Below are 12,220 nucleotides of genomic sequence, written 5' to 3'. Positions count from 1 at the left end.
CAACAAAGCAGTAACTAACAATGTTGAAACTTGGGCGTCACTGACTTGTCTTGTCGACCATATTTTGTGGATGTCACGCGAAATAACATTTTAGGATATTCTTTATCATCAAAAACTTGAAATACTTACCTTGCTCGTGCGCAGTTACGAGAAATTTACTTGTCAATTGGATTCAATAGTCTGATGTCACGTCGCCAAGCAACGGCGAGCAGCGTAGTCCTAAACAAAGAAAACCGGAACTTTTTATTCTTTATGCTGGCTAGAACTTTTTCATAAGTCATGTAATCGGTCAAACCATGATCATATTTATAATATTTTTTCTCCTCTGGATACACTTTTATGCTCGTCGGAGCAATATTTCATAAGGGAGTCCGCCATTATTCCGAAAGTTAAGAACCAGTTACTAAGTTACTATGAGTCATTACGAGGGAAGTGACGTCACGACTGTTGAAGCCTATTACCTTGCGAATGCACAGTTGCGAGAAATTTACTTGTCAATTAGAATAAATTTCTGTCACAGGAAGTCAAAATTATTATGATACAGAACCAAAACATAACACCATCTTACCTCAGACAAATTTTGCGTTGATCATAAGTCAGAACTGAAGCTTCAACAGTTCGGATTGGATTTGGATTGGATTTAATGTCAGGTTCGATTACACTCAAAGCCCACCGGTAAAGGGTGTGTCTTTTTTACGAAACCCGCCGAAACCCAGTCCCAGGTTCACTCCCCAATTGTGTACACTTCCCTGAGTTCTAGGTTCACTCCCCACTGCCACCTACTTCCCATAACTTTGTCGGGATTCGTCGGGTTTCGTCGGGTTTCGGCGGGTTTCGGCGGGTTTCGCAGGGTTTCGGCGGGTTTCGCAGGGTTTCGTAAAAAAGACACACCGCACCGGTAAAGGGTGAAAACAGGAACGTTGTAGAGTCATGAGTCACGAGAGTAATCGATTATAATATGTTAATGTCCCGTAACGATTTTTATCCGTGTCGATTACGTGAACATTCATCATAAGTTTTAATAGGATTCAGTAGTCTGATGAACTTGGATAGATGATGTAAGGACATGGACAGGATTGTCGGCAGCCAAATGCAGTCAGCAAGCCGTCAACAGGGAAGATTGGCGTGTCATTTCAAGTCGACCTCAACCCATGAGATGACACTGGAAGAAGTCTGATATCACGCCGCCAGGCAACGGCGGCCATCTTGGTTCTAAACAAAGAAAATCATTACTTTTTATTCTTCATGCTGGCTAGAACTTTTCATTTCCTTTTCATATGCCTTTTGATCAGAATGTGTAAAAGTCAAAACATGATCAAATTTATGTGTTTTTATGCTCGCCGAAGAAATATTTCATACGGGCGTCCGCCATTGTTCCGATAGTTTAGAGCCAGTGTTGCTAAGTTACCATGCGTCATTAGGAAGGAAGTGACGGTACGACTATTGAATCCTTCCGTCCATCATAAATAGAGATTGACTTTAACTGAACATAAAATACAACGAAAAAAAAAACATGAATTTTTTATATGAATTTTAATGCTCGGAGAGTGATTTACAAAGGTACCTGGGTTCGAGCCTCGTTTGGCGTATGATTGAGTCCTTGGACAAGACTCTTTACTCACATTCTCTCACCGTACTCAGGTGTAAAACGAGTACCTGGCCGTTTACAGCGTTGTCTCTGTCCGGAAAAAAAATTGTAACATCGCCTAACAGGCGCCATGTCCTGTCCTAAATGTTAAATGTTGATGTTGTCCAGGGAGCCCTTGTAAAGCTCTTTGAGCATATTAAGTGGATATTGCGCTATATATTAGCTCAATTTTTTTTTATTAACCCTCCGAAGAACTGGTTGTATGCACATTTCCATTCAGTCTAGAACCGGAAGAGAGTAGAAGGTGTGACGTCACAACTTGTATGGGCTGGTTTTAATATTGGTGTAATGAGAAATATATTGGGTTGGTTTGTTGAGAGCATTTCCATTATAACAATGAGACCACAACAATTGGATTCAATAGTCTGATGTAACGTCGCCCAGCAACAGCGGCCATCTTGGTTCTAAACAAAGATAATCTGTACTTTTTATTGTTCATGCTGGATAGTTTTCATATGTCTTGTGATCAGAATGTGTGAAAGTCAAAACATGATCAGATTTATAATTTTTTTCTCCTCTGGATACGCTTTTATGCTCGTCGGAGAAATGTTTCATAAGGGCGTCCGCCATTGTTCCGATAGTTTAGATCCAGTTACTAAGTTACCATACGTGATTACTAGGGAAGTGACGTTACGACTGTTGAAGCGTATTTTAGTGATCTGACCTGTAATGATATTCAATTGGCTTCAACAGTCATGACGTCACTTCCCTCGTAATGACGCATAGTAACTTAGTAACTGGCTCTAAACTATCGGAACATTGGCGGACGCCCTTATGAAATATTTCTCCGACGAGCATAAAAGTGTATCCAGAAGAGAAACACATTATAAATCTGATCATGTTTTGACTTTTATACATTTTGATCACATGACAAATGAAAAGTTCTATCTTGCCAGCATGAAGAATAAAACGTACCTATTTTCCTTGTTTAGAACCACGCTGCTGGGCGACGTGACATCAGACTATTGAATCCAATTATGGCCCAGTTTTTAACATTGTTGAAATGGACGATATAGTATTTATTTCCATTTAGACAGTGAGCCCAAAACGATTCGGGTTATCAGTCCTGCAAATAAGTAAACGTTGGTATATGCTAATATATAATTTTTTTTTTGTGTGTAAGTATCCAGTCACATATATTTTTCTTTTCCTTTTTTTTTCTTTCGTTTTATTAGGTTATGCTTTTGGTTTTTTTTTTTTTTTAATATATATTTGTTATGGTGGTTTATTACCCCCCCCCCCCCCCCCCCCCCCCCCCCAGGGAAGAGATAATAGTAAACTTATTTTAATGGTTTTGATTTTTAATTTCGGTAATAAAATCGTTATATGATGTTGTCTCTGTAACACACGATTGTACCAACTGGTCACTGGAGGTTTAGTAATCATAAAATTAGAAACGAGGATTATGGCGATAATATTGATAGTGGTATTAATGATAAAGAAGATGACGATGATGATGATGATGATGATGATGATGATGATGATGATGATGATGATGATAACGAAGACGATAATAATAATAATAATAATAATAATAATAATAATAATAATAATAATAATAATGATGATGATAATAATACTAATACTAATAATAATAATAATAATGATAATAATAATAATAATAATAATAATGATAATAATAATAATAATAATAATAATAATAATAATAATAATAATAATAATAATAATAATAATAATAATAATAATAATAATGATGATGATGATAATAATACTAATAATAATAATACTAATACTAATAATAATAATAATCTCATCTCATGTAGTTCCATATCTGAAGCAGACGTCGGATGTCATCTTCCGCCAAGCTGATCTATCTCTTGCCAATTCTATTAAAGCAGCGCCACCTTTCTCAGCTTCATCTGTCCAAGTTCTTATCCCTTTCAAATACGTTATTCTTTGTCTTCCTCTTATTCTTTTTCCATTCATCTTTCCAGTCAAGGCGAGTACTTCCAAACCAGGGTGGCGGATAATGTGTCCTAAAAATTCCATTTGGCGTTTGATGATTTTTGTTATCAGTGATCTTTTTCTGTTTGCCATTTCTAAAATTTCTTCATTTCTTTTCCTTTCCACCCATGACACCCTCATCATTCTTCTGTAAAACCACATTTCCACTGCCTCCAGTCTTTTAACCATGGTCTTGTTTATGGTCCAGCTCTCACAACCATATAGCAGCACAGACAGTACATAGCAATCCAGGACTTTGATTTTTGTTTTCATACTAATATTCCTGTTTTTCATAATTGTATGCAGCTGGTTGAATGCATTCTTCGCCATACCTATTCTTTTCTTTATTTCACAATCTGATTTTCCATTGGATGTTACATTGAAGCCTAAATATTTGAAACATTCAACTTGTTGTATTGTTTGTCCTCTGCTTGTTATTACACAGGCTGGTGGGTTATTATTTTTAGATACTGTCATACATTCTGTTTTAGATATATTCAGTTCCAGTCCCATATTTTCACTACTCCTGACTACAACATCCAGTAATTCTTGTAGTTCATTAATAATAATAATAATAATAATGATGATGATGATAATAATACTAATAATAATAATACTAATACTACTACTACTACTACTACTACTACTACTACTACTACTACTACTACTACTACTACTAATAATAATAATAATAATAATAATAATAATAATAATGATAATAATAATAATAATAATAATAATAATAATAATAATAATATAATAATAATAATAATAATAACAATAATAATAATAATAATAATAATAATAATAATAATAATAATAATAATAATAATAATAATAATAATAATAATATCGCTTCACGCGCAAAGGGACGAGATTGATCCCGTGTATAGTCGAGATTGTTTTCTGACCTCCCAGTAACACCCAGCAATAAATGGGAAGTTACGTCGGATAGATCTGGCGGAACATATGTGGGATGATCAGAGAGAGAGAGAGAGAGAGAGAGAGAGAGAGAGAGAGAGAGAGACAGAGAGAGACAGAGAGAGACAGAGAGAGAGAGAGAGACGAGGTGGGAGACAATTAATTAAACTGGCGAAAACCCGATAGATACTCGTTTAAGGAATGAGAAGAGAAAGAAAAATATCATGATTGTCAATCTTAAAGAGACATAAGAAGTTTTTCACTATTCGTCGGTTCGATTTGATCTTATCACTGGTTTTAAAAAGTCAATAAAACTCTCAGGACACCCGTCTTCACATGTTGAAAACAATGCAAGGGAAATAAATAATCATAACAAATGACTCATTTAAGGCATTGCACTGTGATCCGGATGACCCGGGTTCGAGCCCCGCTTCAGGCACTTTCGTTTTTTTTTTCCTTGAACAAGATTATTAACCCCCAATTTGCTCACTTGGACAACATGGGTGATTCCTGTTGACATCAGACATCTTGTTTGATGAGTTATCTATATTCCTTCGTGGAATGCCCAGGCGACGATATCTTATGATATCGTGGCGCAAAAGGCATAATTATTTTTTTAACAATAAAAGGGAAATAACCGATTTAAAAATGTTATTGATTGCGGCAAATTGCGGTGAAAGAGGGTCGATAACCCTCGTATGGACAGAGGGGATCAGAACACCTAAACACAGACACAATTACAATTAAAAAAAACATGAAAGATTTGAACATATTACCTGTAAGACAGACCTTAAAATTACTACACCATGAAAATAATGAACGTAGAATTTAACCTTTCATGAAAAAAGAAAAAATAAATAAATAAAATCCATTAGATGGAATTTTTAGAAAGGGCTGTAATATTTTCTCACGACTGTAAAATAGGTAAATATTTTTCTGGCGGGAGCTGGAAAGTAAATTATTCGTTTAGATGAAAGTGGGGTATATTTGAAGACGCGAACGGGAAATGTTTCCATTTGTTTATCTAAAAAAAAACACAAGAAGCATTCCGATGATGTCAAGTACCGACATATATAAAAGTAAACATTTTTGGTTGTAATTATTTAGGAATTGGGTTATGTGGATTCGAGTTGAATTAAGCCGGATGTGTATAAGACCTTGATAAGGTTATATCTTTTTTTTAACTTCTATAAACACTCCATTTAACTCTTTCTTTACCCATCATTTTCAATATTTTTCCAAAAAAGCAAGGCTTGTCTTTGCAGAAAAATTGATATTTTAAACTCAAAGTAGCTCTCTATAAAACAACTTTATGTTCCTATTGATTAAATAAAGATCATTCTTTAAAGTTTTTGATAAAGAAAGTAAATCGTAATAAGAAAAAAGGTATAGTGAATAAAATTAGCGGATGAGTTGCGTCCCTTAATTGGACGTCACCGTCGGAGAAGTTATTTGTATACAAACCAACTACAAGCCAAGGCGCTCCAAATACAAAATTTATTATTCATATTTCTGTACAAAAATGCCTGTCATAATCAAAGTAGATCTTTTCTTTAGTTTTCTCCATTATGAAATATTAACAAAATATGATATAGACAACAAATTAAAAATAAAAGATGATGATAAATAATACAATACCCTTCCTAACTTACTGAACTTCCCGCTAATGATTGCTACTAATAATGGCTAAAGCGTCTGTCGGTTGTCAATAAGACGCGACTTCCAACAAAGGGGCGCTACTCTTAAATCTGTTTTGAAATCTCTTTCCCTATAGTGTGTCGTAACAAATGTGACGATTTTGCCTTAGGTGGTAAGGAGAGGGTTAAAGGGAACGCGGCTCAGCACTATAGTCCTTGGACTCCGGAAGGTACCAAGTTCGACTAAACGCTGTACTGTGGGACCTCACTTCTTTGGGCTTTTGGTTATAATTCTTTACAATCGCGTGGTTCAGCTTCGTCCCAGAAATTTGCCGAGATTGACTACATGCCGCGCCATAATATGGACCCTAGAAAAAGTCACCTCGCCTAGCTCACTTTGCGGGGCTTCAGATCAAGTCTAGGTAAAATTGGAGATTCCAAATAACACAGAGTTGAGTCATATAGGGAATGAGATTAGAGGAAGAGTAGCGTCCCTTGATTGGAATTCACCGGCGGAGAAGTTATTAGAGAGAGAACGTCATGTTGGTTGTGCGCATGCGTCTCTTGTCCTCGCTTCCGATGAAAGCAGCATGAGACACTTCACCGAAAGCCAGGACGAGAGAGACGCATGCGCAAAACCATTTTGACGTTCTCTCAGTAAGGTGACGTCCAATCAAGGGACGCTACTCTTCCGCTAATCCAATTCCCTTTAGAGATTGAGCTGATCCAACTGACACAAAGAGCAAAGAAAGCAACACTTCAATGGATTCCTAGTCGTTGTGGCATCGTAGGAAATGAAATATCTGACACCCTGTCTAAATTTGGAGCAAACCAGCCTCTAGAAGAAAACAAGTATGAAATTGGTGAGACAAAATCCCTTATTCAGAGCAAAGTCAAAGCCTAAAGAAACAATAAGCACCCAGAATATATGAAAATGACCCAGTAAAACATCACAAAAGACAAGATCAAGTTACCATTTTCAAACATGTTCAAAGCTTTTAAGATTGGAGAAACAGGCATTTGTGAATGAATGAATGATCATGACTGTGCTGTCTCTATGGAGGCTTGTCGTAAATGTGTGTTACTTCGAGTGTGTCAGTCTGTTTCTAGTATCTAGTAAGTAATTTGTTTCCTTAAATCTCTGTCCAGTGCAAGTGTTCTTAGCTTTTGAATGTCATCATGTGTGTTAAGATGCTGAGACAATTGGATGTTTCCTTGTGTTATTGAAATCAGTTCTTGAGTTGTTGTTTCTAAATGTCTTTGATATTTTTTGAGATCTTGATTCAATGTTGTTGGTAGTGTACGCCCTCTGTGTTTGGCTCCTTGTTTGAAGTAATCATCCATTGAGCTTTCTGCTGGGATATTTTCATCTCGTCGGAGCACATGTCCGAACATTTTCCATCTTTGTTTCTGAGGGAAATCAGGATGACACACATGTTTTGCAGGACTCTACAAAGTACAATAAACAAAGAGCGACCATTTGACCTCAGAAAACTACACTGAAGTCCGAGATCTATAGATCTCAGCACAAGCTTCGGTAAACACGGCATTCCTGCATCTTGTTGAGCTTCAGCCATAAAAAACAACATGAGTGGAAAAGAAGAACACGCCCCCAAAAGTTACCGAGTTTGACTACAGGGCGCGCCATAGGACATAGAGCAAGTCACCTCGTCTTTGTTCACTCTGGGCGCTGCACTAGGGAGGGCTGGGGGGGGGGGCGCCTGGTTTATTCCAGTTTTTCACTTGGTATAGACCCTAAAGACAAGTGTCTGCTTGTTGATGAATAAAAGGATTTTCATGTTTTATCTTCACTTATTTACAGATTTGGCAGGCAAAAACGAACTGGATGCTCTGACCGCTGACGTCATCCTCAGCATGGTTGATGACGTCAGACTTGGTTACGCCCGCTACAAATTTGATTCTATTCTGACAGAGGATCAAAAGGTAAGATGGGATTTCGCTTGGAATTGGTAAAATTATAGAAAAAGGAATCGTTATATTATATAACCTCCTCCCCCCTCCCCTTCTTTGTGCGGCTATGTGGTCTAGTGGTATGACACTCGCTTTCGGATCGGAAGGTCCTAGGTTCGAGCCTAGCTCGACGCATAGTTGAGTCCTTGGAGAAGGCTCTTTACTCATATTCTTTCACCGTACTCAGGTGTAAAATCAGTACCTGGCCGTTAACAGCATTGTCTCTGTCCGAAAAAAAAAATAACATCGCTTAACAGGCGTCATGTCCCGTCCTAAATGTTAAATGTTGCTGTTGACAAGGGACCCCTTGTAAAGAGCTTTGAGCATATTTAGTGAATATTGCGCTCCATCAAAGCTAAATTTTTCGCATTTTGTCATTAAGTTTTAGATAATATAAGGGTTAAGATTGCTAGTTTAGTGAATTACACAACATCGGATATTCAAATAGAAGGTCTTATACTTACTTATCCGAACCAGCGACCACATGACCTCTAACCCTTCTGTCTTGTGCCATGACGTAGAAGTGAGACATCATTTGCAGTAGTTACATGTGACTCAACAACATGTTATTGCTGCTTGGATTTGGTGGGAGGAATGTGTATCTTAGGTCTTCAAGAGGTTGACATTCAAGCAATTGGTGGAGAAGATCGAGTTGGTGCATAAATAATTTTCACTTGTTGATCATAAACATTTTCATTCATCGTATATGTGACCCCTCGTCTCAAAACGATATTCAGTCGGGATGATTAAGTTGCTGAAAATTGAATTTGTAGTTAGAAATATCAGACTTAAGTTGAGTTTATATGTTTTATTGAGGAGAACGAATATCATATTTTAGAGTGCTAAATACCAATAATTCATAATTTTGACCAGTTTAACAATAATTTGACCCTATGGTATCTGGTTCATTCCGACATAATACCGTTTTGAGACGTTGGGTCACATATATACGTAATTTAAGGCATGGAGTTCTCTATCAACTGTATTTTGGAAAGCGTTTATTATTTCAGAATTTTTTTTTGGTATTAAAATCAATTGCATTCGTTGTCCTGACAGTCTTCTTCTTCTTTCAGCCTATCCCAGGGCTGCCAGATTGTGCCAAATGTATCTCAGTTCATAACATCATCTTCCCGCAGGCTCAGAGTTCTTTCATATCGTTCTTTAGCCTATCGAATCATCTAGTCTTCGGGCATTCCTTTTTTTTTAAAATCTCTTTCCCGCTAATTATATATATATCCAAAACTTTCCTTCCCACGTACTCCCTTTCTCGTTTCTTAACATGTCCGAACCATTCCATGTCCTGACAATACGTTGGATAAATGAGTTCTGTGGAATGTTATTATTATTATTATTATTATTATTATTATTATTATTATTATTATTATTATTATTATTATTATTATTATTATTATTATTATTATTATTATTATTATTATTATTATTATTAATGTTATTATTATTATTATTATTATTATTATTATTATTATTATTATTATTATTATTATTATTATTAATGTTATTATTATTATTATTATTATTATTATTATTATTATTATTATTATTAAAATTATTATTATTATTACTATTATCATTCTCATATTATTATTTGTGACGATTCGGGTCGCTCCCAGAGGGCGGTAGAGCCAGATAGCCCGAACGTCAAGAAAATGAAAAGACTAGGAGGATATAAAGAGGGAATTCCTTGATAAGTTCCCTCGGAGAGAAAGATCAGGCCACTGCACTGGGCCTAGCCTGATCAGAGGGAAGAGTTTGAAGGAGAAAGTCCGTGTTTCTTGACCAGCCAGTTGTAATGACAAAATAAATGGAGATCAAGGTTACGAGAACGATGCATTTATTACGGAACTAAATAACATGTATAACACAACTAGGAACGATACAACTCTATTTATCCATTCATTATTTTTCCTGACATCCACGAATAGGGAACGCCACAATAATAAAATGATATAAAACAGGACCGATGGAAAGCGGTATTCTTAGAAGAAACTGCCTCTCTGGTTTCCTGCGTAACGCTAATATAGCGCCAGGTTCGAATTCTGATTGGCTAAAAGAAGTGTTTAAAATGCCAACAACCCAGGGAAGGTAATTTCCTCTCCAGACTCGTTTGGGTTATGTCCTAGCAACCATTGTCAGGGCATAACATTATCATATTATAATATTATCATTATCATCTTTATCACATATCAAACAAGAAATCCCTGATTGAGAAATTTACAAGTGAAAAATGTCCATCTGGATATAACAGACTGGAGAAGATGTTGACAGATAGCAAGTCTGGTTTTCTGGTTGGCAATAGTGTGAGTATATGTGGGTGTTGGTCATAGTGGGGTTGTTGGTGGTAATGATGATGATGATGATGATGATGATGATGATGATGATGATGATGATGATGATGACGACGACGACGACGATGATGATGATGATGATGATGATGATGATGATAATGATGATGATGATGATGACGACGACGACGACGGCGATGCTGATGATGATGATGATGTTGATGATGATGATAATGATGATGATGATGATGATGATGATGATGATGATGATGATGATGATGATGATGATGATGATGATAAAATAACGGTGATGTTCGGACTGTCCAAATCAGGTCAAGGGGTGTAAGTATGTCTCCCTCTACCACGAATTATTTCCACTGTCCCTCATCGACTCCTTTCGCCCACAAGTGATCATCACACACTTCCGCTTCATCACATACACATACACACACATACACACACATACACACACACATTCACACACACAAACAAACACACCCATTATACACATTAATTTAACCAGTAGAGTTTTGATCAACTTTTTTTTTACCAAAACAAAAACGCAGGACTTATGACGCGCCACAAGCCCACTCGGACAAATATAGCTGGTGGTTAAAAAACAATAGAATAGTTAGTTTAGTTTAGTACTAGCTACCATTGTATACATAGCACGACTGTCCGAGGGGGCGTGGTTCTGCTTCTTTCCACAAGGTGTCTTTTACATTTCAACTGTCTCTCATTGTTCCCTCTAGAGGTATACATATATGCAGGTCTGACATCCGATCTCACTTATGAGCCTAATTTGACATTGTTGTAATTGACAATACTTTGCGTCTTTTTTTTTTTTTTTTTTTTTTTTTAGATTTCCATTACAACAATGAGCCCATAAGAAATTGGGTAATCAGACCTGCAAATAAATGCACGTCGTTCCTTCTCTATGTTCACAGGTAACCATCGCAGACTTGGCCGTCTTTGATCTCAATGACCAGATTGATATAGAAATACCGGACTTCTTCAGCAAATATCCTAAAGTGTCCGAACATCGGGAGAAGATCAAAAATTTGCCCAAACTAGCACCATACTTGGCCGAACGCAAGGATACCCCTATGTAACAATATGACATCTATCATAACAATTTATCACTGTAATGTCACAAAAATAGAGAAATAGATTTAATATTCGTGTGGATAAAAACAGTCAAAACTTTTAAACCAAACTGTTTTCACATTAAGCTAGATAATTATTGGAATCTTGTTGTCCCCACATTAAGCCAAAGTAAAATAAATGTATTCTGTCTTTTGTACGCCATTATAACATCTAACAGTTTCATGTATTATCTCACTTCCGGGTGATTCACTGAACCAGATATTGCCGTATTCTGGAAAAACACGTATTTAAAAATTTGGCAAGAAAAATTGTTCTTCAAATATCGATCGATTTGAATGACCCTCACCTTGCCAAAATCTCTCAAACCTGGGACTTTGGACGCTCTCACGAGGTCTCTGGTTTGAGAATTTTTGCCAAGATGAGGTACCTTTGATTGGATTATTATTTGGAGGACGAGTATTCCGGCCAAATGTTTAAATACACGTCTTTCCGGATTATGGCAGTTATTATTTTTAATTTTTTAAACTGTTTTGAAATCTAATATGAATAAACTTGGTGCTATTGTGAATGCCTTTTACTTGTTGCTTTCTTTTTATTAAAAACATATTTAACCCTTCAGGATGCCAAGTGGCCGAGTGGTTAAGGCATTGTACTATGATATGGAAGGT

General features: G+C 36.4%; 1 protein-coding gene across 1 annotated transcript in view; it reads left to right on the top strand.

Annotated features, from left to right (window-relative positions):
- LOC144975741 (glutathione S-transferase 1-like) overlaps nucleotides 1-12,120 on the top strand; it is a 27,196-nt gene extending 15,076 nt beyond the window's left edge. Inside the window, exons 4-6 of the mRNA XM_078919935.1 lie at nucleotides 7,994-8,115; nucleotides 10,356-10,460; nucleotides 11,393-12,120. Of these exons, the coding sequence (XP_078776061.1) occupies nucleotides 7,994-8,115; nucleotides 10,356-10,460; nucleotides 11,393-11,557 (392 nt within the window). The 3' untranslated portion in view covers nucleotides 11,558-12,120. The remainder of the gene's footprint in view (nucleotides 1-7,993; nucleotides 8,116-10,355; nucleotides 10,461-11,392) is intronic.
- The last annotated feature ends 100 nt before the right edge of the window (nucleotides 12,121-12,220 follow it).

The sequence above is a fragment of the Berghia stephanieae genome, chromosome 6 (genome assembly GCF_034508935.2).
Source record: "Berghia stephanieae isolate SIO BIC M18660-M18661 chromosome 6, UCSD_Bste_1.3, whole genome shotgun sequence".
Lineage (NCBI taxonomy): Eukaryota > Metazoa > Mollusca > Gastropoda > Nudibranchia > Aeolidiidae > Berghia > Berghia stephanieae.
Note: the sequence above shows the minus strand (reverse complement) of the source record. Positions and strands in the feature narration are given on the sequence as shown.